Source organism: Hyla sarda, chromosome 4, assembly GCF_029499605.1.
Source record: "Hyla sarda isolate aHylSar1 chromosome 4, aHylSar1.hap1, whole genome shotgun sequence".
Lineage (NCBI taxonomy): Eukaryota > Metazoa > Chordata > Amphibia > Anura > Hylidae > Hyla > Hyla sarda.
The window spans coordinates 263,125,500-263,147,353 of record NC_079192.1 but is presented as its reverse complement, the minus strand read 5'-3'; the positions used below and the strand labels follow the sequence as shown (position 1 = coordinate 263,147,353).

At 43.4% G+C, this 21,854-nt stretch overlaps 1 protein-coding gene and 1 long non-coding RNA gene across 3 annotated transcripts in view; one reads left to right on the top strand and one right to left on the bottom strand.

Moving 5' to 3' along the window:
- Positions 1-15,838, bottom strand: part of BBS10 (Bardet-Biedl syndrome 10) — a 39,404-nt gene extending 23,566 nt beyond the window's left edge. Inside the window, exons 1-2 of one of the 2 annotated variants that reach the window (XM_056574081.1) lie at positions 15,643-15,690; positions 6,956-7,042 (exon numbers count right to left, since the gene is read on the bottom strand). Coding sequence is in view for 1 of the 2 variants with exons in the window: in XM_056574080.1 (XP_056430055.1) it covers positions 15,643-15,792 (150 nt within the window). In the remaining variant the exon portion in view is untranslated. Of the gene's footprint in view, positions 1-6,955; positions 7,043-15,642 lie in introns of both variants that reach the window. The other variant, XM_056574080.1, reaches the window with a different exon arrangement.
- Positions 15,810-17,395, top strand: LOC130369190 (uncharacterized). Its single transcript, XR_008892696.1, has 3 exons — positions 15,810-15,915; positions 16,850-16,969; positions 17,102-17,395. It is a non-coding gene; the product is annotated as an uncharacterized LOC130369190 (long non-coding RNA).
- The last annotated feature ends 4,459 nt before the right edge of the window (positions 17,396-21,854 follow it).

The window sequence follows — 21,854 nt, the reverse complement described above, 5'->3', positions numbered from 1 at the left end:
CGAGGACCAGAGTCTTTCTTTTTTCCTCTCGGAGAGTCATTGATCTATCCGGATGCATAACTGAATGAAGTCATCCAGATCGTCCGGGGCCTCAACTCTGGCGAGTTCGTCCTTTATTAATTCGGACAGGCCTCGCCGGAATTGGCTTCTCTGTGCTGCTGGGTTCCAGGTGGTGTCCGTGACCCAACGGCGAAACTTGGCGGTGTATTCGGCGACGGAGCGTCTCCCTTGCCACAGACCATGTAGTCGCGCCTCGGCTGTCGCACAGCGGTTGGGGTCATCAAAGACTTGACTCATGGCGGTGATGAAGTTGTTAAGGTTGTCCAGGAGGTGACTGTTAGTCTCTACGTATGGTGATGCCCATGCTAATGCTTCATCCGTCAGGAGATTGACCACAAATAGCACCTTCTTTTTCTCGGTGGTGAAGGGGGCCGGGTGCATTTGAAAATAGATGCGGCATTGGTTTAGAAACCCCCGATACTGGCATCTGTCGCAGCTGAATCTTGATGGGAGTGGCATGCGGGTGTCTGCGGACGCGCCGCGGACGTCCAGGAGTTGCCTCTGTAGTTCAATAATCTCCCTCTGTTGGCTTTGGACTACGCCTTGGAGCTGGGCAAATTTCTCCTGAAATGTAGTGCCAAATTCTTGAAGTTCGGAGACCTGCTTACGCAGAGTGGCCATTGCGGACTCCATAGCGTGGCTGATTATTCTGTAACAATCCTACGGGCTCACCTGAGTTAGAGGACCGCTGGCTGGAGGTAGGAGTGGAGCCCAGTGGCAAGGACCGCAGGCAGGTAGTAAGTGCAGGAAGTCTGGCAGAGGCGTAGTCAGTAGGCAGGCGGTGGGTCAGGGCAGGCAGCAATAAGCGTGGTCAGACAATCCAGATGGCAACGGTGGTAGCAGTTCAGTAAGTAGGGACAAAGCAGAAGAGTAGTCGGTAGGCAATTCCTGGTCAGCAGTGGACTTCAGTAGTAGCAAGAGCAGCAGATGAGGAGAAGCTTGATCAAGGCTTAGGAGCTCAATAATCAGCAAGCTAGAGTGCAAGGGGCTGGACTTATATAGGGAAGTACCAGGTGTGGGGAATCAAGGGTGATGAGCAAGACTTGGCAAGACTAAGGTTACATAATAGGTTTCAGGAAGGAATGTCCAGAGAAGACGGTAGCCTAGTAAGCAGGGCTACTGCCTGGGATGTGGCTGGTCACGGGTTCGAATCCTGACAGCCAGGCCATGGATTAAATAAGGGCACTGGTGGGAGAGTTGGAGGACATGGCGCTCTATGAACGCGTGTCCATATCTTGTGAACCACTTCTTTTTTGTTTCTTTAATGGCCACATATTCCTTTCGTATGATGTCTCTTCCTAAGTAGATTTCGCCATAACCTCCTCTCCCAAGTATACCGTGTAAAGTGAAGCAGTGTGGTGATAGGGGGACTGTTTTAGATGACGTACCAGGCTGTAGGATGGTATGATCCCCCTCATCATCTTTTTCCTGCTCTTTACATGTACTGGGTCCTGGGATTTCCTCTCTTACCACATATGATCCTCTCCATTTTAGATCAGCAAGCCACTTCCAAGGTGCCTGTAGCTTGGCTAATGAGACCCTTGGACATTTCTTGGCTTCCTGTGCTGATGCCTTGTGACCTGGTTTGGAGGGAATGTATGGAGTTTCCTCGTTGAGTACATAAGTTCCTCTCCATTTTAGGTCAGCAAGCCACTTCCATGGCCTCTGCAGATGGGTTAAGACACTTGGCCTTTTCTTGGCTTTCTCAAGTCCCTGGTCATTACATGATGTCCTACCTTTGCCGTCCATCACATTAATGTTGCTGGGTCCTGGGAGTTCACTCAAACTTCTCTTCTCTTCGTCAGAAGTTCTTCTCATCCAGGTCCCAGGGTTTAGCAGGTAACCTAAGAACCTGTTCTTTTTTGGCTTCTTAGTCTCCTGGCCATTATCTCTCTGCTCGATGGCAGTTCTGTCCTCCATCTCTTCTTTTTCTAAATGATTTCTCTTCTTTGCGAAGAAAAAAGTCTCTCTAGAATTGCAGAAATCGCACTCACATGTAACTCTCCTGAGTAAGTAGTAGCGAGTGAATGATGGAGAGTCATCAGCTTGTCTGAATAGAACCTGTCTTTATGATGTCAATGTCATCAACTCTGTATTTTATCCTTCAGTAAGTGAAGGGATAGATATAAATAAATATATATATATCAGATTTTTTTTTCTAATTTATGTATATAAATTTTAACCAGAGAATCTTTCTGCAGTGACGGTTAACCTTCTGGAAGTTTCTTTTATCCATACTCCTGTGTTTCCTTCATGCTCTCAATATGGTTGTCAGCGTGCTGTAGCAATACAGATCACCATCCTTTCCAGCTTTTCTGGGGCAGCTAGAACTATACTGCCATGGTTGGTCATCATGGTCGTCTTGGTCATCATCATCATCACTGTCTATGTGGAGGCTTTTGAAAACATTTTTATTGATAGCCACCATAGGTGGACATCCAATTTAGTGTTATTTAACCCCTTAACGACGCCAAACGTAAATGTACGTCCTGGTGAGCTGCTACTTAACGTACCAGGACGTACATTTAAGTACTATACACAACCGTGAGCATCGGAGCGATGCTCCGGTCATGCGCGGCAGGTTCCGACAATCGCACGGATGTCCGCCATTAACCTCCTCACATGCCGTGATTAATACAGATCACGGCATCTTCAGCATTGCGGACACTAAAATGGATGATCTGATCGCCCACAGCGCTGCCGTGGCGATCCGATCATCCAGCATGGCAGCAGGAGGTCCCGACACCTTCCTCTGCTGCCTTCCACGGGTCTTCTGCTCTGGTCTGCGATCGAGTAGACCAGAGCAGAAGATAACCGATAATACTGATTAGTGCTATGTCCTATACATAGCACTGATCAGTATTAGCAATCAAAGGATTGCTATAAATAGTCCCCTATGGGGACTATTAAAGTATAAAAATAAAAGTAAAAAAAATATGTGAAAATGTCCTTTTTTCCCCATTTTAACCGCATAAAGTGTAAAAAAATAAAATAATAATAATAATGAATACACATATTTGGTATCGCCACATGTGTAAATGTCCGAACTATTAAAATATAATGCTACAGTGGTCCCTCAACATATGATATTAATTGGTTCCAGGAGAACCATCATATGTTGAAACTATCATATGTCGAGTACATATGTCTATGTAAAAATGGTAATTGGTTCTGGGGCCTCGGAACCATTGTATGTTGAATACATATCTCTATGGGAAACTGCCAATTGGTTCTGGGATGACCATTGTATGTGGAGTGTATGGGGAGTGTTTAACAAACCAGGGTGCCTCCAGCTGTTGCACAACTACAACTCCCAGCATGCATGTACAGCCATTGACTGTCTGGGCATGCTGGGAGTTATAGTTTTGCAACAGCTGGAGGCACACTGATAGGGAAACATTGATGTATGGGGTGTATAGTGTGTATATGTATTGTATGTGATGTGTGACATCGCATACAGTACTGTACAGTTCTTTAAATACCTTCAGGGGGGGACAGAATGTCCTCCATTACGATCCTGCCGACTACAGCTCTATAGGAAAGGAAGGGGAGGGCAGCCAGCAGCTCATTGTAGGCTATTGGCTATGGCTGCACTGGGGGGGTGGGGCTTACACGGAGCTCACAGTGGAAGCCTGCGTGAGTTAGCAGGACAGCATGTGAGTAACAGGAGGCAGAACTGGGCACACGGGGCACATTAAACAACTATCTGTCAGTTGCTGAAGTTGTCAGCGCTGTCAGATAGCTGTTTGTACGATGGCCCCGACACACAGCAGCATCATATGTCGAGGCTGCCTTCAACATACGATGGGTTCTGAGAGGCCATCATATGTTGAAATGATCATATGTCGAGGCCATCATAAGTCGAGGGGTCACTGTATTGATCGAGTATGGTGAACGGCGTGAATGTAAAAAAATAAATAAATAGTGCAAAATTGATGCTTTGTCACATTTTTATAAAAAAAAATGATAAAAAAATGTATCAAAGTTTTATATACACAAATGTGGTATCAATAAAAAGTACAGATCATGGCGCTAAAAATTAGCCCTCATACCGCCGCTTGTACGGGAAATTAAGAGGTTATAGGTCGTCAAAATAGAAGGATTTTAAACATACTAATTTGGTTAAAAAGTTTGAAATTTTTTTAAGCGCAACAATAATAGAAAAGTATGTAATCATGGGTATCATTTTAATCGTATTGACCCACAGAATAAAGAACACATGTAATTTTTACCGTAAATTATACGGAGTGAAAACGAAAACTTCCAAAATTAGCAAAATTGCGGTTTTCTTTTTAATTTCCCCACACAAATAGTATTTTTTTGGTTGCGCCATACATTTTATGGTAAAATGGGTGATGTCATTATGCAGGACAACTGGTCGCGCAAAAAACAAGCCCTCATACTAGTCTGTGTATGAAAATATAAAAGAGTTACGATTTTTAGAAGACGAGGAGGAAAAAACAAAAATGCAAAAATAAAATTGGCCTGGTCTTTAAGGTCAAAATGGCCTTGGTCCTTAAGGGTTGTGCTGGGCGGTATACCGGTTTATACAGAATGAATTTTTCCCATACCGTAATACCCGAATGAGTGAACTATCAGCCGCAGCACGCTGTCCCAACTAATCATATGTCGCCCGCGGGCCCTGTTCTGCTTCTCTTTCCCCCCCCCCCCCTGGTTTATCAGTCCAGCGCTGTGCTGTCCCCCACATCGGGGAACTAATCATATGTAACCCGCAAGCACTGCTTCTCTCCCCCCCAAAATAATTGTCAGCCGCTGCGCTCTACTGTACTATCCTGTGCCCGGGCTGCAAAAAAAAATTAAATAAGCTTTATCTCACCTTCCAACGTTCCCCCGTTGCTCCAGAACCGGCCTCAAGGTCCCTCCGCTGCTCTTGCTGCTTCCTGGGGATGAGAACGTCACAGAGCGGTCAGCGTATCACTGGCCGCAGCGATGTCCCGCCTCGGCCGGTGATAGGCTGAGCGCACTGTCATGTAAGAAGAAGAAAGTAGTATGGTAAGTATGGTAAGTGAGCTATTACATCCCTGTTCACACTGGTGTGGTGCTGTGCGGTGTCCGCTGCTGCCGTGGCGCCGTGTCTGCGGGGGGTGCGGCCCATAGACTGGTTTGAGTGGCATTGGGGCCGCTCTGCCGGTGGGTCGTTCCCCCTGTGGGCATTGGCGTCGCGGCGGTGGTGGTCGCCGCCCGGTGCTGCGCCATTTTATGCTAGGGACGTTAGGGACCCACTCTGGATAGGTGGCCTTGACGTGGCGAGTGGGCTTGTACTTTTTGATCAAAAATGTATACTAACAACCTGTTAGTTTTTGATATTATGCTGAGAAGCAATCAGATCATTATACAAGATTGTAGATGTGCACCATGTCTGTTTTTCTACCCGAATTCACACTGTGATTTCTATCCCCTCCTTTTTCTTTGTTTTAACATGTGCTGCACTCTTCCCCACCCCCTCAGCCCAACCCTATATAAGCAGTAGTTAGCTGCACATGGGACATTTCTTTCCTAGCTGCCTCCCAGTCTGACTGGGAGAGTATGGTAAGTGAGCTATTACATCCCTGTTCACACTGGTGTGGTGCTGTGCGGTGTCCGTTGCTGCCGTGGCGCCGTGTCTGCGGGGGGTGCGGCGCATAGACTGGTTTGAGTGGCATTGGGGCCGCTCTGCCGGTGGGTCGTTCCCCCTGTGGGCATTGGCGTCGCGGCGGTGGTGGTCGCCTCCCGGTGCTGCGCCATTTTATGCTAGGGACGTTAGGGACCCACTCTGGATAGGTGGCCTTGACGTGGCGAGTGGGCTTGTACTTTTTGATCAAAAATGTATACTAACAACCTGTTAGTTTTTGATATTATGCTGAGAAGCAATCAGATCATTATACAAGATTGTAGATGTGCACCATGTCTGTTTTTCTACCCGCATTCACATGTAAGAAGAAGGCTGGCTCCTTACATGACAGTGCGCTCAGCCAATCACCGGCCGAGGCGGGACATCGCTGCGGCCGGTGATATGCTGATGGCTCTGTGAAGTTTCCATCCCCAGGAAGCAGCATGAGGCTCGCGTCGCTGGACAGGGAAGCCCGTTTCTGGAGCAACGGGGGAACGTTCGAAGGTGAGATAAAGCTTATTTTATTTATTTTTGCAACCCGGGCACAGGATAGTACAATATAGCGCAGCGGCTGATAATGATTTGGGGGGGAAGAAGCAGTGCTCGCGGGTGACATATGATTGGGGGGCAGGACAGCGCAGAGCAGTGCTGATAAACCGGGGGGGGGGGGGGGGGGGGGGGGGGAGAATCAGCACCCATTAAGTACCGTGGAACCGCCATGATCTAGAAAAATACTGTGATACACATTTTTGGTCATACCGCCCAGCTCTAACACCCATGGATGTATATTAGCAGGTGGATTCATCGGTGGATACCTTTCCACCAAACTACTGAAACAAGGCATGTAACAGTGTAACACCATGTTAAAAATAAACACAATGCCTCCCTCTACCTCTTTCAGTGAATAATTACAGTCATCAGGAGGATATCATGTAAACCAATTCCTATATGCAGATGAGAGGTATATATGGGCTAGGAGATGTCTCATCATCAAAATGCGTCACTTCAGTGGCCAATTATCTTGGGGAATGGGGGGGGGGGGGGGGGTTAGCAAAACTAACTATCTAGAGTGACAAAATAAACACCAAAAATGCTACAGGACCGTCAATAACCTATCACAATATCCAATACAAATTAACACACTCAGGTCACCTGCTTCCGTCCTTCCGCCTCATCATCTCTCCGCGCCGATCGCGATACAATATACTTCTCGCACATGTTCATAGACTTCATTAGCGCATCAGAGATTGCTACTATACTGCACCTGCGTAAGCTGGTTCTTACCTTCGCACATATAGCCTAACATAGATATCAGCATAACTGGCCTTCTTCCTCCTCTAAGAATGAAGATTTCAAGAACAATTTGCACAACTACAAACAAAGGAATATATCTATTATTATAATAAACTAGTATTCCCCGGTTTTTCCTTCCTAATCCTTTCTAGAAAGGAAAAGAAACAAAGTAAAAAGCTTTTGACCTCATATCCCGCCCTCATATATTGCCCTCGTATCCCGACCTCATATATTGTCCTCATATCCTGACCTAATATCCTGACCTTGTATCCTAACCTCATATCCTGAACTTACGTCTTGTCCTCATATCCCATCCTCATATCCCATCCACATATTTTGTCCTCATAGCCCGACCTCATATCCTGTCCTCATATCCCGACCACATATCCTGTCCTCCTATCCCATCATCATATCCCATTCTCAGGTGGGGCTGAGTTGTGATGAAGATATTGTAAGCCGAAAATAAAAGAGGACCTGGCTTTGTTGGAATGGGCGTGATTTGCAAGCCAGACCGATGCACAAAAAGTGTAGAAAATAAAAGGGGTATGGCTTAACCAGTTAAGGACCCATGACGTACCAGTATGTGCGTGGGAATTTCGGTCCCCACCGGGCGGGGAGCAGATCGGGGTGCCTGATGATATCAATCAGCAGGCCCCCCGCGCAAGTGCCCAGGGGGGTAATTAGACCCCCCCCCCACCATGTCGGCGATCGTCGCAAATCGCTGGTGAATTCACAGCGGCGATTTGCGGCAATTCCGGGTCATAAGGGTGACCTGGAAAATAAGGGAGATCGGGGTTGTCCAAGACACCCACGATCCCCCCTAGAAGCGACCAAAGATCTGTCAAATGCCAGTGGGGTGTAAATACTCACTGCACCCCTTATTAAATTCTGTGAGGGGTGTAGTTTCCAAAATGGGGTCACATGTGTGTGTGGGGGGGGGGGGGGAGGGGGGTCACTGTTCTGGCACCACGGGGGCTTTCTAAATGCACATGGCCCCTGACTTCAATTCCAAACAAATTCTCTTTCCAACAGCTCAATGGCGCTCCTCCTCTTCTGAGCACTGAGCCAGCAGAGCACTTGCTTCCACACATGGGTTATTTCCATACTCAGAATAAATGGAGTTACAAATTTTGGGGGTAATTTTCTCCTATTACCTCTTGTAAAAATGTAACATAAAAACCAGCATTTTAGTGAAAAAATTAAGTTTTTTCATTTACACATCCAACTTTAATAAAAAGTAATCAAACACCTGTGAGGTGTTAAGGCTCACTGTAACCCTTGAGGGGTGTAGTTTCCAAAAGAGTATGCCAAGTGTTTTTTTTTTTTGCTGTTCCGGCACCATAGAGACTTCCTAAATGCAACATGCCCCCCAAAAACCATTTCAGCAAAATTTGCTTTCCAAAAGCCAAATGTGACTCCTTCTGTTCTGAGCATTGTAGTGCGCCAGCAGAGCACTTGACGTCCACACATGGGGTATTCCATACTTAGAAGAGATGGGGTTACAAATTTTGGGGGGCATTTTCTCCTATTAACCCTTGTAAAAATCTTAAATTTGGGGGAAAACTTGCATTTTAGTGAAAAAATTAATAAATCATGTACACATCCAACTTTAACGAAAAGTCATCAAACACCTGTGGGGTGTTAAGGCTCACTGTACCCCTTGTTACATTCCTTGAGGAGTGTAGTTTCCAAAATAGTATGCCTTGTGTTTTTTTTTTTTTTTTTTTTGCTGTTCGGGCACCATAGGGGCTTCTTAAAAGTGACATGCCCCCCAAAAACCATTTCAGAAAAATGTACTCTCCAAAATCCCACTGTTGCTGTCGCTCCTTCCCTTCTGAGCCCTCTAGTGCACCCACAGAGCACTTGACATACACATATGTGGTATTTCCTTACTCGAGAGAAATTGGGTTACACATTTTAGGAAGATTTCTCCACTTTTACCCCTTGTAAAAATTCAAAAACTGGGTCTGCAAGAACATAGAGTAAAAATGAAGATTTTGAATTTTCTCCTTCAATTTGCTGCTATTCCTGTGAAACACCTCATTTATGGGGTATTTCTAATAAGATGGCCCTTCAAATCCACTTCAAAACTGAACTGGTCCCTGAAAAATGTGAACATTGCTGCTATACTTTGAAGCCCTCTGATGTCTTCCAAAAGTAAAAACATGTCAACTTTATGATGCCAACATAAAGTAGACATATTGTATATGTGAATCAATATATAATTTATTTGGAATATTCATTTTCCTTATAAGCAGAGAGCTTCAAAGTTTAAAAAAAATGCTGAATTTTCAATTTTTTCATCAAATTTTGGAATTTTTCGCCAAGAAATGATGCAAGCATCGACAAAATTTTACCACTAACATAAAGTAGAATATATCAGAATGGAATCAGAATGAAAGGTAAAAGCATCCCAGAGTTATAATGCTTAAAGTGACAGTGGTCAGATGTGCAAAAAAGGCCGTGTCCTACACTGAAAATTGGCTGGGTCCTTAAGGGGTTAAAGGGTGGGTGTGTATTTTTGAGATTGGGCGTGGCATGCGTAGAGGGTGTGGCTTGCAAGCCGGACTGACGCACTCACAGGAGATGCAGAGCAGAACTTGTGGAGTATGGTACCGGACGTCCCATTTACTTGCATAGGACTTGAAATAAAAAACCCATTATTCACATAAAGGGGTAGGTTAGGGTTAATTTAACTATAATATATTTTTATTTGACATATAAGTAATATGTGAACAAGTATTATCCGAAATATCTCCAGCCGTTGGAACATACATGCTGGAACATACATTTCCCATAGATTTGCATGGGACTTTAAACAAATACTCCGACCCTCACAAATGGGGGTAGGCTAGGGTTAAATTAAAGGGGCATCCCAGGAATTTTTTTTGACTATACAACAGGGGCCGTAAAGTTAGTGTAGTTCATAATATAGTGTCTGTACCTATGTGGGACGGTTTTCTCACAATTCTTCTGTGATTTTCGCCCCGATATTTATTTTTAACAGCATACAAAATTACTCAGATCTCAGGTTTTCCCAGGTTTCAGTGTATCAAGACATGACATCACTAGTCAGGTGATGACAGGGAGCCTGTCTGCTTCAATGGGCGAAGCGACCGCTGGGTGGGAGAGACATCATTCTGCAACTAATTGTATTTTTGTGACAGCTGTAGGCACCTTGGTTAGAAAACACTGTGTTTCAATGGGTGGGGTGGCTGATGTGTGGGAGGGAGAAGAGTGACCTCAAACATACAAGCAAGGAACTATGGGATGTGTAGTTTGAGAACAAAATCCAACAAGAAAACCCCAGTTCACAAAAAGCTAGTCACAGCATTATGGTAATCTCACAACATAGACATTTAGCCCCAAGACAAGCGCAGATTTTTATTGGACATATAAGTACCATGTGACCAAGTATTATCAAAATATCTCTGTTTGGAAGTTATGCAGTAACATATTTCCCATAGACTTGTATGGGACTTTAAACAAAAACCCTGACCCTGGTAATTGGGAGTGGGTAAGGATTAATTTACCTATCCAATGTTTGTAGTTGACATATTAATAACGTGAACAAAGTTTCATGTTAATATGTTTAGCCATTTGGAAGTGATGCTTGAACATACAAGCATACATACAAACACACACACACATTGATTTTATATATATATATATATATATATATATATATATATATATATGATGCAAAATAATGTGGCAACATAAGTAGATTAGTGTCTGCAAGAAATATATGCATGTATCTATACTGATGTCTGTAAAAATATACAATCCGGAACTACGCAGGTTTATGAAGTGTGATTTATTATTTAAATCTCAAATAAATACCATGCCACCTGAACATAAATAAAAATAGATTGGCAATAGATGTATCTAGGCAGGATAGATAGTGTAAGATATTATCACCTCCAACAACAATGACTATTGTATAACACAGCTCCTATAATTCCCTAACCTAAACAGTTTGGAGGAATACCAGTCCAACCTAGAGCTCTAAGATAATAGCTATTAAATACTAACAATCCTATAGTCAAATATAGGCCAGTGTAAATAATTAAATTGATGGTAAGTTAGTATATAGCCACAAAGAATACCATTCAACCTTATTACTTTTGAAAACCCACAGATATACCCACTATATACAGTCACTACTATAATGTGACCACCCTAAACCCAGATCAAAAGGGGGGGGGGGATTATTATTAGTAATTAATGGATACCTAGACCCTCTAATTAATACATCGTCTAACAACTATTGATGTATAACACAAAATGTATAATTGACTCCATAAAGAAATACATTCCAATCACATAATCAAAATATAAAGTAACCAAATCCAACAGAAAGTTAATAACATCAAATCAACCCTTCAAAGGAAGGCGGCAAAGGAAAAAACCCTTTAGGGCCACACTCTTTAACCTATGAATCCAACGTGCCTCCTCTTTCAATAACAGAGGGTCAATATTGTCTAGTTCCTAGATGTAATTGGCAAAGGCCCAAAAAACAAACATCCTTGGTGTCACCATTGTGAATTAGCTGCATATGATGTGACAAAGGGGTGTCTGTCTTAGTACAAATAGTACTTAAAGGAGATCTGCAGTACACATTTTTTATATTCCCTGTGCCCGGGCTGCAAAAAGTAACAAAAAAAAAACTTTAATTCACCTTCAGACATTCTCCCGTTGCACCGTTATCGGTGTCTCAGTCCTCCGGTGCGTCCGGCTTCCTCCTACTTCCTGGGGACGGTGACTCATACCGCGCTCAGGGTATCGCCAGCCACAGCGATGTCCCACCTCGGCCGGTGATAGGCTGAGCGCACGGTTATGTAAGGAGCCCGGGCAGCAGGGAGAAGGCGGGGCCCAGGCTCCTTACATGACAGTGCGCTCAGCCTATCACCAGCCGAGGCAATACGCTGAGCGTAGTATGAGTCACCGTCCCCAGGAAGAAGCCCTTTACCAGAGGAACAGGATGCCGGCGCAATGGGGGAACGTCGGAAGGTGAGTTAAAGTTTGTTTTGTTACTTTTTGCAGCCCGGGCACAGGGGATTATAAAAAAATATGTACTACAGATTTCCTTTAAGTGTTGCAAAATCTGCATTTTAAACTGTTGTGTAGATTTACCCACATAGATTCTCAGACAGCTACATGTGGCTTTATATTGATTCTTACTTCTGCAATTAATGAATTGCCAAATGTCATACATCAGAGAATCTATTGGGTAAGTGAAAGACTTAGTTTGAAGAATGAAGGGACAAACTACATAGTGGCCACAAGGAAAAGACCCTAAGGTTTTATTGGTCAACCATGTGCCCCGTCTCCAAAGCATCCAAATAGCTGTGGACCAAATGATCTTTAACCCTCTTAAGGACCGGGCCATTTTACACCTTAGGACCAGAGCGTTTTTTGCACATCTGACCACTGTCACAAACATTAATAACTCTGGAATGCTTTTAGTTATCATTCTGATTCCGAGATTGTTTTTTCGTGACATATTCTACTTTAACATAGTGGTAAAATTTTGTGGTAACTTGCATCCTTTCTTGGTGAAAAATCCCAAAATTTGATGAAAAATTAGAAAATTTTGCATTTTTCTAACTTTGAAGCTCTCTGCTTGTAAGGAAAATGGATATTCAAAATATTTTTTTTTTATTCACATTTCCAATATGTCTACTTTATGTTTGAATCATAAAACTGACATGTTTTTACTTTTGGAAGACACCAGAGGGCTTCAAAGTTCAGCAGCAATTTTCCAATTTTTCACAAAATTTTCAAACTCACTATTTTTCAGGGACCAGTTCAGGTTTGAAGTGGATTTGAAGGGTCTTCATATTAGAAATACCCAACAAATGGCCCCATTATAAAAACTGCACCCCCCAAAGTATTCAAAATGACATTTAGTAATTGTTTTAACCCTTTAGGTGTTTCACAGGAATAGCAGCAAAGTGAAGGAGAAAATTCACAATCTTCATTTTTTACACTCGCATGTTCTTGTAAACCCAATTTTTGAATTTTTATAAGGGGTAAAATGAGAAAATGTATACTTACATTTGTAGCACAATTTCTCTCGAGTAAGCACATACCTCATATGTCTATGTAAATTGTTCAGCAGGCGCAGTAGGGGGCTCAGAAGCGAAGGAGCGACAAGGGGATTTTGGAGAGTACGTTTTTCAGAATTGGTTTTTGGGGGGGCATGTTGCATTTAGGAAGCCCCTATGGTGCCAGAACAGCAAAAAAAAAGAAACACATGGCATACCATTTTGGAAACTAGACCCCTTGGGGAAAGTAACAAGGAATAAAGTGAGCCTTAATACCCCACAGGTGTTTCACGACTTTTGCATATGTGAAAAAAAATAATTTTTTCACTAAAATGTGTGTTTCCCCCAAAATTTCACATTTTTGCAAGGGTTAATAGCAGAAAATACCCCCCAAAATTTGGAACCCCATCTCTTCTGACTATGGAGGTACCCCATAAGTTGGCCTGAAGTGCACTACGGGCGAACTACAATGCTCAGAAGAGAAGGAGTGATATTTGGCTTTTTGAGAGCAAATTTTGCTCGGGGGGCATGTCGCATTTAGGAAGCCCCCATGGTGCCAGGACAGAAAAAAAAAAAAAACACATGGCATACCATTTTGGAAACAGCTGGAGGCACACTGTATAGGAGGTGTATATAAGAGGTTACTGTGGTAGGGGGTGTAATGTGTAGGAGGTGTATATATAAGAGGTTACTGTGGTGGGGGTGTAATGTATAGGAGGTGTATATATAAGAGGTTACTGTGGTAGGGGGTGTAATGTGTAGGAGGTGTATATAAGAGGTTACTGTGGTAGGGGGTTTAATGTATAGGAGGTGTATATATGAGGTTACTGTGGTGGGGGTGTAATGTATAGGAGGTGTATATATAAGAGGTTACTGTGGTAGGGGGTGTAATGTGTAGGAGGAATATATAAGAGGTTACTGTGGTAAGGGGTGTAGTGTGTAGGAGGTGTATATAAGAGGTTACTGTGGTAGGGGGTGTAATGTATAGGAGGTGTATATAAGAGGTTACTGTGGTAGGGGGTGTAGTGTATAGGAGGTGTATATAAGAGGTTACTGTGGTAGGGGGTGTAGTGTGTAGGAGGTGTATATGAGAGGTTACTGTGGTAGGGGGTGTAATGTGTAGGAGGTGTATATAAGAGGTTACTGTGGTTGGGGGTGTAGTGTATAGGAGGTGTATATAAGAGGTTACTGTGGTAGTGGGTGTAGTGTATAGGAGGTGTATATATAAGAGGTTACTGTGGTAGGGGGTGTAGTGTATAGGAGGTGTATATAAGAGGTTACTGTGGTAGGGGGTGTAGTGTATAGGAGGTGTATATAAGAGGTTACTGTGGTAGTGGGTGTAGTGTATAGGAGGTGTATATAAGAGGTTACTGTGGTAGTGGGTGTAATGTATAGGAGGTATATATAAGAGGTTACTGTGGTAGGGGGTGTAGTGTATAGGAGGTGTATATAAGAGGTTACTGTGGTAGGGGGTGTAATGTATAGGAGGTGTATATATAAGAGGTTACTGTGGTAGGGGGTGTAATGTATAGGAGGTGTATATATAAGAGGTTACTGTGGTAGGGGGTGTAGTGTATAGGAGGTATATATAAGAGGTTACTGTGGTAGGGGGTGTAATGTGTAGGAGGTGTATATAAGAGGTTACTGTGGTAGGGGGTGTAATGTGTAGGAGGTGTATATAAGAGGTTACTGTGGTAGTGGGTGTAGTGTATAGGAGGTGTATATAAGAGGTTACTGTGGTAGGGGGTGTAGTGTGTAGGAGGTGTATATAAGAGGTTACTGTGGTAGGGGGGTGTAGTGTGTAGGAGGTGTATATATAAGAGGTTACTGTGGTAGGGGTGTAATGTGTAGGAGGTGTATATATAAGAGGTTACTGTGGTAGGGGTGTAATGTGTAGGAGGTGTATATATAAGAGGTTACTGTGGTAGGGGGTGTAGTGTATAGGAGGTGTATATAAGAGGTTACTGTGGTAGGGGGTGTAGTGTGTAGGAGGTGTATATAAGAGGTTACTGTGGTAGGGGGTGTAGTGTATAGGAGGTGTATATAAGAGGTTACTGTGGTAGTGGGTGTAGTGTGTAGGAGGTGTATATATAAGAGGTTACTGTGGTAGGGGTGTAATGTGTAGGAGGTGTATATATAAGAGGTTACTGTGGTAGGGGTGTAATGTGTAGGAGGTGTATATATAAGAGGTTACTGTGGTAGGGGGTGTAGTGTATAGGAGGTGTATATAAGAGGTTACTAGGGTAGGGGTGCAAGGTATTGGAGGTGTATATAAGGGGGGGGGTTACTGGGGTAGGGGCGTACTGTGTGGGAGATATATAAATATAAGGAGGGGGGCATTGGGGTAGAGGATGTAATGTGTGAGACAAAAGGGGCTTTTATCAAGCAAATTAAGTGTCACATCAATTCCTTATATAAGACAATGTATTCAAGACATCATCAATAATATTTACATAATTAGTGCATTTATTTGCATAACCCAAACATAAACAATAGGTTTCATAGTGAATACAAGTGTATCCAAATAGTATCCATATCAAGAAATCATGTCTGTGTTCTAGTATCATGTCCCATAACCCTAGTGCCCATATATAAGTGTACATTCCTATTTAGTAGGCTGTCACTCACCGGGGCACTGCTGTATATACTCCAAGGTAACTCCTCTATTACGCTTGTAAACAAATCAAGTGGCCATGTCAGATGTCCTGGCTGATAGCAATCTCTGTCACATGACACAATGCAGTAAGGAAGCTGAGCTGGTCCACAGCCAGTGCACATGTGCAGAAGATATCCTTCAAGAAGCGGTGGCCATCTTGGATCAGGGCAAACCTTCCAGAGACATAAACATATGAAGTAATCACTGCAAACATCAGTAACAAAGTAAAGTTGTATCTATATTATGTGAGTAGTGGTCTTTCTCTATAATACATTGATATAAGAGTCTGATTGTCAGTACAAACAGGGCAATTGAGGTCATATACAAAGGTAAAGATTTATTGTTACATGAAATATATGGGGGGACATGATAGCTCAATCTACTTCAAGCAATCAGCATTATCCCCCCCCCCCCATGCTTTTCTTTTTAGGTGTCTGAACACGTCCCCTTTTTGTGTGTGTTCGCATTGGTATGAGTGTATAGGTGTGTGTTGTGCAGGAAGAATATTCAGTCTGGGGGGAATTTATGTCTCCTTGGCATATGGTTATAGCTGTTTATCTACTTGCCTAATGCTAATTGTTAGTGGGTACTGCATGTATGTTACTTGTCCATACTTTACGCATTGCTGTTATTGCTCTTCTGTTTTTGAAAAATGTAAAAATTGCCCCCCCCCCCCCCCCAAAAAAAAACAGTTAAAAAAATCTAAAAACAAAAAAACAAAACAATATGTCCTGACACGGCATTACGGTATATATTCTACTACACTATCTGTATACTTTTACTTATGGCAGTCCCATGACAATGTAGTTATGATATCATGAATAACATTTACATAATTGCATGCATTTGCATAATTCATACATAAACAATAAGTTTCATAGTGATCACAATTGTAAATCCAGTGTTGCAGTGGCATATCCAAATCCTGTAGTATCCATATCAATGAATTATGTCTGTGTTTCAGTAATCATGTACCATAACCCTAGTGTCCATATAGAAGTTCCTAAAATGGACAGAGGTGTCAGCAGACAGCACTGTGGTCAGACAGAAAAGAACTTCCTCTGGAGCATACAGCAGCTGATAAGTACTGGAAGGATTAAGATTTTTTTTTTATAGAAGTAATTTACAAATCTGTTTAACTTTCTGGCACCAGTTGATATAAACATTTTTTTTTTCCAGTGGTGTATCCTTTTAAAGGGGTACTGCGCCCCCAGACATCTAGGGGATAAGATGTCTGATCGTGAGGGTCCCACCACTGAAACCCCCGTGATCTCTATGCAGCGGAGGAGTTAGTAAAAGGTAAAGGCTTAAAAAATAAAAAGTTTAGATGGTTTCTTACAGATTGGCTGATGCCTTATGATTTTTTTTTTTTTTTTTACCCAATCCATCTGAATGGGACAGGCCCTGTCTATTGTATGCTTTTTAATCTAGGTCACTGGCCATACTGGCAGTACCATGGATGCTAAGAAAGCTAATCAAGATATTGTCCCTGTTAGATGAGTGGATGAGCGTTGGGACTGTGATGAGGAAGAGGATCATGTGGAGGTGAAGGACCTGGCTGTGTTGGCAGTGGTAATAGTGGCACTGGTAGCCACCAACGTAAGGGGTATTCCAGGATTTTTTTCTTCTTCAACCTTTGAGCCCATTATACCAAGTTATACTGTGTAATATGCTTCTATTACCTGCTTGCACCACCATGTCCTTTGTCCATGCACAGGACGAGAGATGAGCGAACTTACAGTAAATTCGATTCGTCATGAACGTCTCGGCTCGGCGGTTGCTGACTTTTCCTGCATAAATTAGTAAAGCGTTCAGGTGCTCCCGTGGGCTGGAAAAGGTGGATACCGTCCTAGGAGACTCTTTCTTAGGACTGTATCCACCCTTTTCCAGCCCACCGGAGCACCTGAAAGCTGAACTAATTTATGCAGGAAAAGTCAGCAACCGCCGAGCTGAGAAGTTCATGACAAATCGAATTTACTGTAAGTTCGCTCATCTCTACACAGGACCCACAACCAAAAGTACTCTAGTGCCTGTTTTTTTTTTTTTTTTTTTACTATTATCTCGGACCTTGCCCGGCATCCCATTGGGCCAGAGACAATGTGTCATAAGTCACATGGTCTCCATAACATGGGGACCATACATTAAACTGCTCATGTACTGTGACCTGGTGGAGAAGATGATCCACAACAAGGCCACTATTAACTCATGAGACTGTACTGCACAAACTAGAGGCAACACCATTTAGAAAATGTCATCACACATCGTTATTAATTCCATTATTAAAATTAATAAAACAAGGAAAAAACAGCATTGGAGGACTGGCTGACAGGCAGCTTTGTGATGTATGATGTATAGTATCACATGTGCATCTCTTTCTAAAATACTCATTTGTAAAAAAATAAATACCGTAAATAAATAAATAAAATGCTTATGACATAATGCTGCAAATAGTTAAAGTGCAAAAGTGCATATATAAATTGACATTAACGCAAGCATGGATACCAGTATTACATGAAGGTGTAACTATCTGGAGAGTAATAGAGTGATACCAACCATGGGCACCAGAAACCCTGAGGAACTGTTGTCTGGGGAGGTACGTCTCTTTGCTACCATTGATTATTTGATGAATATACACTTAAACAACACAATGTAACTCCAAGTCAATCACACTTCTGTGAAATCACACTGTCCACTCAGGAAGCAACACTGATTGACAATCAATTTCACATGCTGTTGTGCAAATGGAACAGACAACAGGTGAAAATTATAGTCCATTAGAAAGACACCCCCAATAAAGGAGTGGTTCTGCAGGTGGTGACCATAGACCACTTCTCAGTTCCTATGCTTCCTGTCTGATGTTTTGGTCACTTTTTAAATGCTGGCAGTGCTTTCACCCTAGTGGTAGCATGAGACTGAGTCTACAACCCACACAAGTGGCTCAGGTAGTGCAGCTCATCCAGGAGGGCACATCAATGCGAGCTATGGCAAGATGGTTTGCTGTGTCTGTCAGCGTAGTGTCCAGAGCATTGAGGCGCTACCAGGAGACAGGTCTGTACATCAGGAGATGTGGAAGAGGCCGTAGGAGGGCAACAACCTAGCAGCAGGCCGCTACATCCGCCTTTGTGCAAGGAGGACCAGGAGGAGCACTGCCAGAGCCCTGCAAAATGACCTCCAGCAGGCCACAAATGTGCATGTGTCCACTCAAAGTGTCAGAAACAGATTCCATGAGGGTGGTATGAGGGCACAACATCCACAGGTGGGGGTTTTGCTTACAGCCCAACTCCGTGCTGGAATTTTGGCATTTGCCAGAGAAATTTCACCACTGGTGCCCTGTGCTCTTCACAGATTAAAGCAGGTTCAAACTGAGCACATGTGACAGACATTACAAAGTCTGGAGACGCCATGGAGAACATTCTGCTGCCTTCAACATCCTCCAGCATGACCAGTTTGGCGGTGGGTCAGTAATGGTGCAAGGTGGAATTTCTTTGGGGGTCCGCAAAGCCCTCCATGTGGTTGCCAGAAGTAGCCTGACTGCCATTAGGTACCGAGATGAGATCCTCAGACCCCTTGTGAGACCATATACTGGTGCAGTTGGCCCTGGGTTCCTCCTAATGCAAGACAATGCTAGACCTCATGTGGCTGGAGTGTGTCAGCAGTTCCTGCAAAAAGGCATTGATGCTATGGACTGGCCTGCCCATTTCCCAGACCTGAATCCGATTTAGCACATCTGAGACATCATGTCTCACTCCATCCACCAACGCCATGTTGCAGCACAGACTGTCCAGGAGTTGGCTGATGCTTTAGTCCAGGTCTGGGAGGACATCCACCACCTGATCAGGAGCATGCCCAGGCATTGTAGGGAGGTCATACGGGCACGTGGAGGCCACACACACTACTGAGCCTCATTTTGACTTGTTTTAAGGACATTACATCAAAGTTGGATCAGCCTGTAGTGTGGTTTTCCTCTTTGATTTTGAGTGTGACTCCATACCCAGACCTCCATGGGTTGATAAATTTGATTTCCATTGATAATTTTAGTGTGACTTTGTTGTCAGCACATTCAACTATATAAAGACGAAAGTATTTAATACGATTAGTGCATTCATTCAGATCTAGGATGTGTTATCTTTTATAAAGGTTCACTGTCACTACACTATTAACCCTGACTAAACTATGTGAGGTACAACAATATGTGTGGGGCTTCTAGCTCCCCCCCTAACCCACATGGGTTTGTGTAATCCTAACAACTGAATGCCATATTGATTGCTGGATTCCTTGACCTACATTCAATCATATTACAGGTTTTCATTGTTTGATATTATATAGGCAAGCATTATTTTGACAACTAATGCCAAGCCAGTCAGTGTTGGTACCTTTTTAGATACAGTTTAATATTTTTAATTGTATTGCACATGTTTTGGCTAAAATCTGTCAATTCATGTCTGACCATGTGGCTTCCATAAAAGTCGCATATCTATACATTGTAAGCTGCAAGTCTCCTGTGTTGTCTATCATGTTTTATAATGCACTGCTGTTGCTACTCCTAGCCTTGCACAACGGCACATCTCCTGCTTTGTTCATCATGTTCCATACTGTACTGCTCCCACTCCTACTAGTCTTACACAGTTTTCCTGTGGAAGCAGGAGAAAAAGATCCTCGGAGCGGCGCTCGCTCGGTGGTAGCTGGCTGTAGCCGGGAGAGGTAGGTATAGCCTCAGTCGGCAAGCAGCGGAGCGGACAAGTGAAAAAATAATAAACCAAGGATTTTATTAGAGGGACTACGCATTACGAGGGGTAAGACCCCCTCTTCATCAGGTCCAATGATGGACCTGATGAAGAGGGGGTCTTACCCCTCGTAACACGTAGTCCCTCTAATAAAATCCTTGGTTTATTATTTTTTCACTTGTCCGCTCCGCTTCTTGCCGACTGAGGCTATACCTACCTCTCCCAGCTACCACCGAGCGAGCGCCGCTATGAGGATCTTTTTCTCCTGCTTCCACAAGAAAACTCTACTCATCCAGCACCGGTCAGAGACAACCTCCGACACGGGATCACCTCTGCCAGCTCTCGGCATTTTACCCTGCAATTGGGTGACAAACGCTACAAGGTGTTGTACTCTGCGTACAACACCATCAGGTGAGCATTGTTTCACTTGCACTATGGCATTGACTCCCATCAGAATAACGGCACAGGTTGCGCCTTGTGTCTGTCTCCACCTCCTTTCTTTTTATTACATGTACTAGTCTTACACAGCCACATATCTCTAGTCCATCAGGTTTCATACAGCACTGTTGTTGGGACCCCTACCTATAACAATTAACATACCTTAAAGGGGTACTCCGCCCCTAGACATTTTATCTCATATCCAAAGGATAGGGGATAAGATGTCAGATCTGCTGCCCCGGGATCCCCGCTGCGGCACTGCGCTATTATTACAGCACAGAGCGAGTTCACTCTGCACGTAATGACGGGCAATACACGGCCCGCCCCTTTCAATACAAGTCTATGGGAGGGGGCGTGGCGTTAGTCACGCCCCCTGCCATAGACTTGCATTAAGGGGACGGGCCGTGATGTCACGAGGGGCGGAGCCATGACATCACGCTGCTTCGTCCCCTGTATCGTCCGTCATTACGCACAGAGCGAACTTGCTCTGTGCTGTAATGACAGCGCGGTGCCGCAGCGGGGATCCCGGGGCTCCCCAGCAGCGGGACTGCAGTGATCTGACATCTTATCCCCTATCCTTTGGATAGGGGATAAGCTGTCTAGGGGCGGAGTACCCCTTTAAGCTGCTCTCAAAAATAGTATGTTTTTTTTTTTTTTTCTGGTTTTGTTAAAAATCATTTTTTTTCCAGGATGAACAGACACACATATAGCTTTTGTTTTATTTTCCTTTTTAATAAAACCCAAAAATTCTGACTTCTATAACTTTTTTTCTTCATCTACGGAGCTGTAAGAGGACTCATTTTTTTCACCATGAGCTGTAGTTTTTATTGTTAACATTTTTGTGTAGATTTTGATCGATTTTTCAAGGAGAATTGTTCTTTTATTTCCACGCTTTTTATTTCTTGTCATATAAGGTTATTGGCTATTTTTTTCTCTTACTGTTGAGTTGAATAGCACCTAGAATGCATGCATTTCATATTGCCATCTAATGTATCAGTACATACAAAACAAACATGACTGTG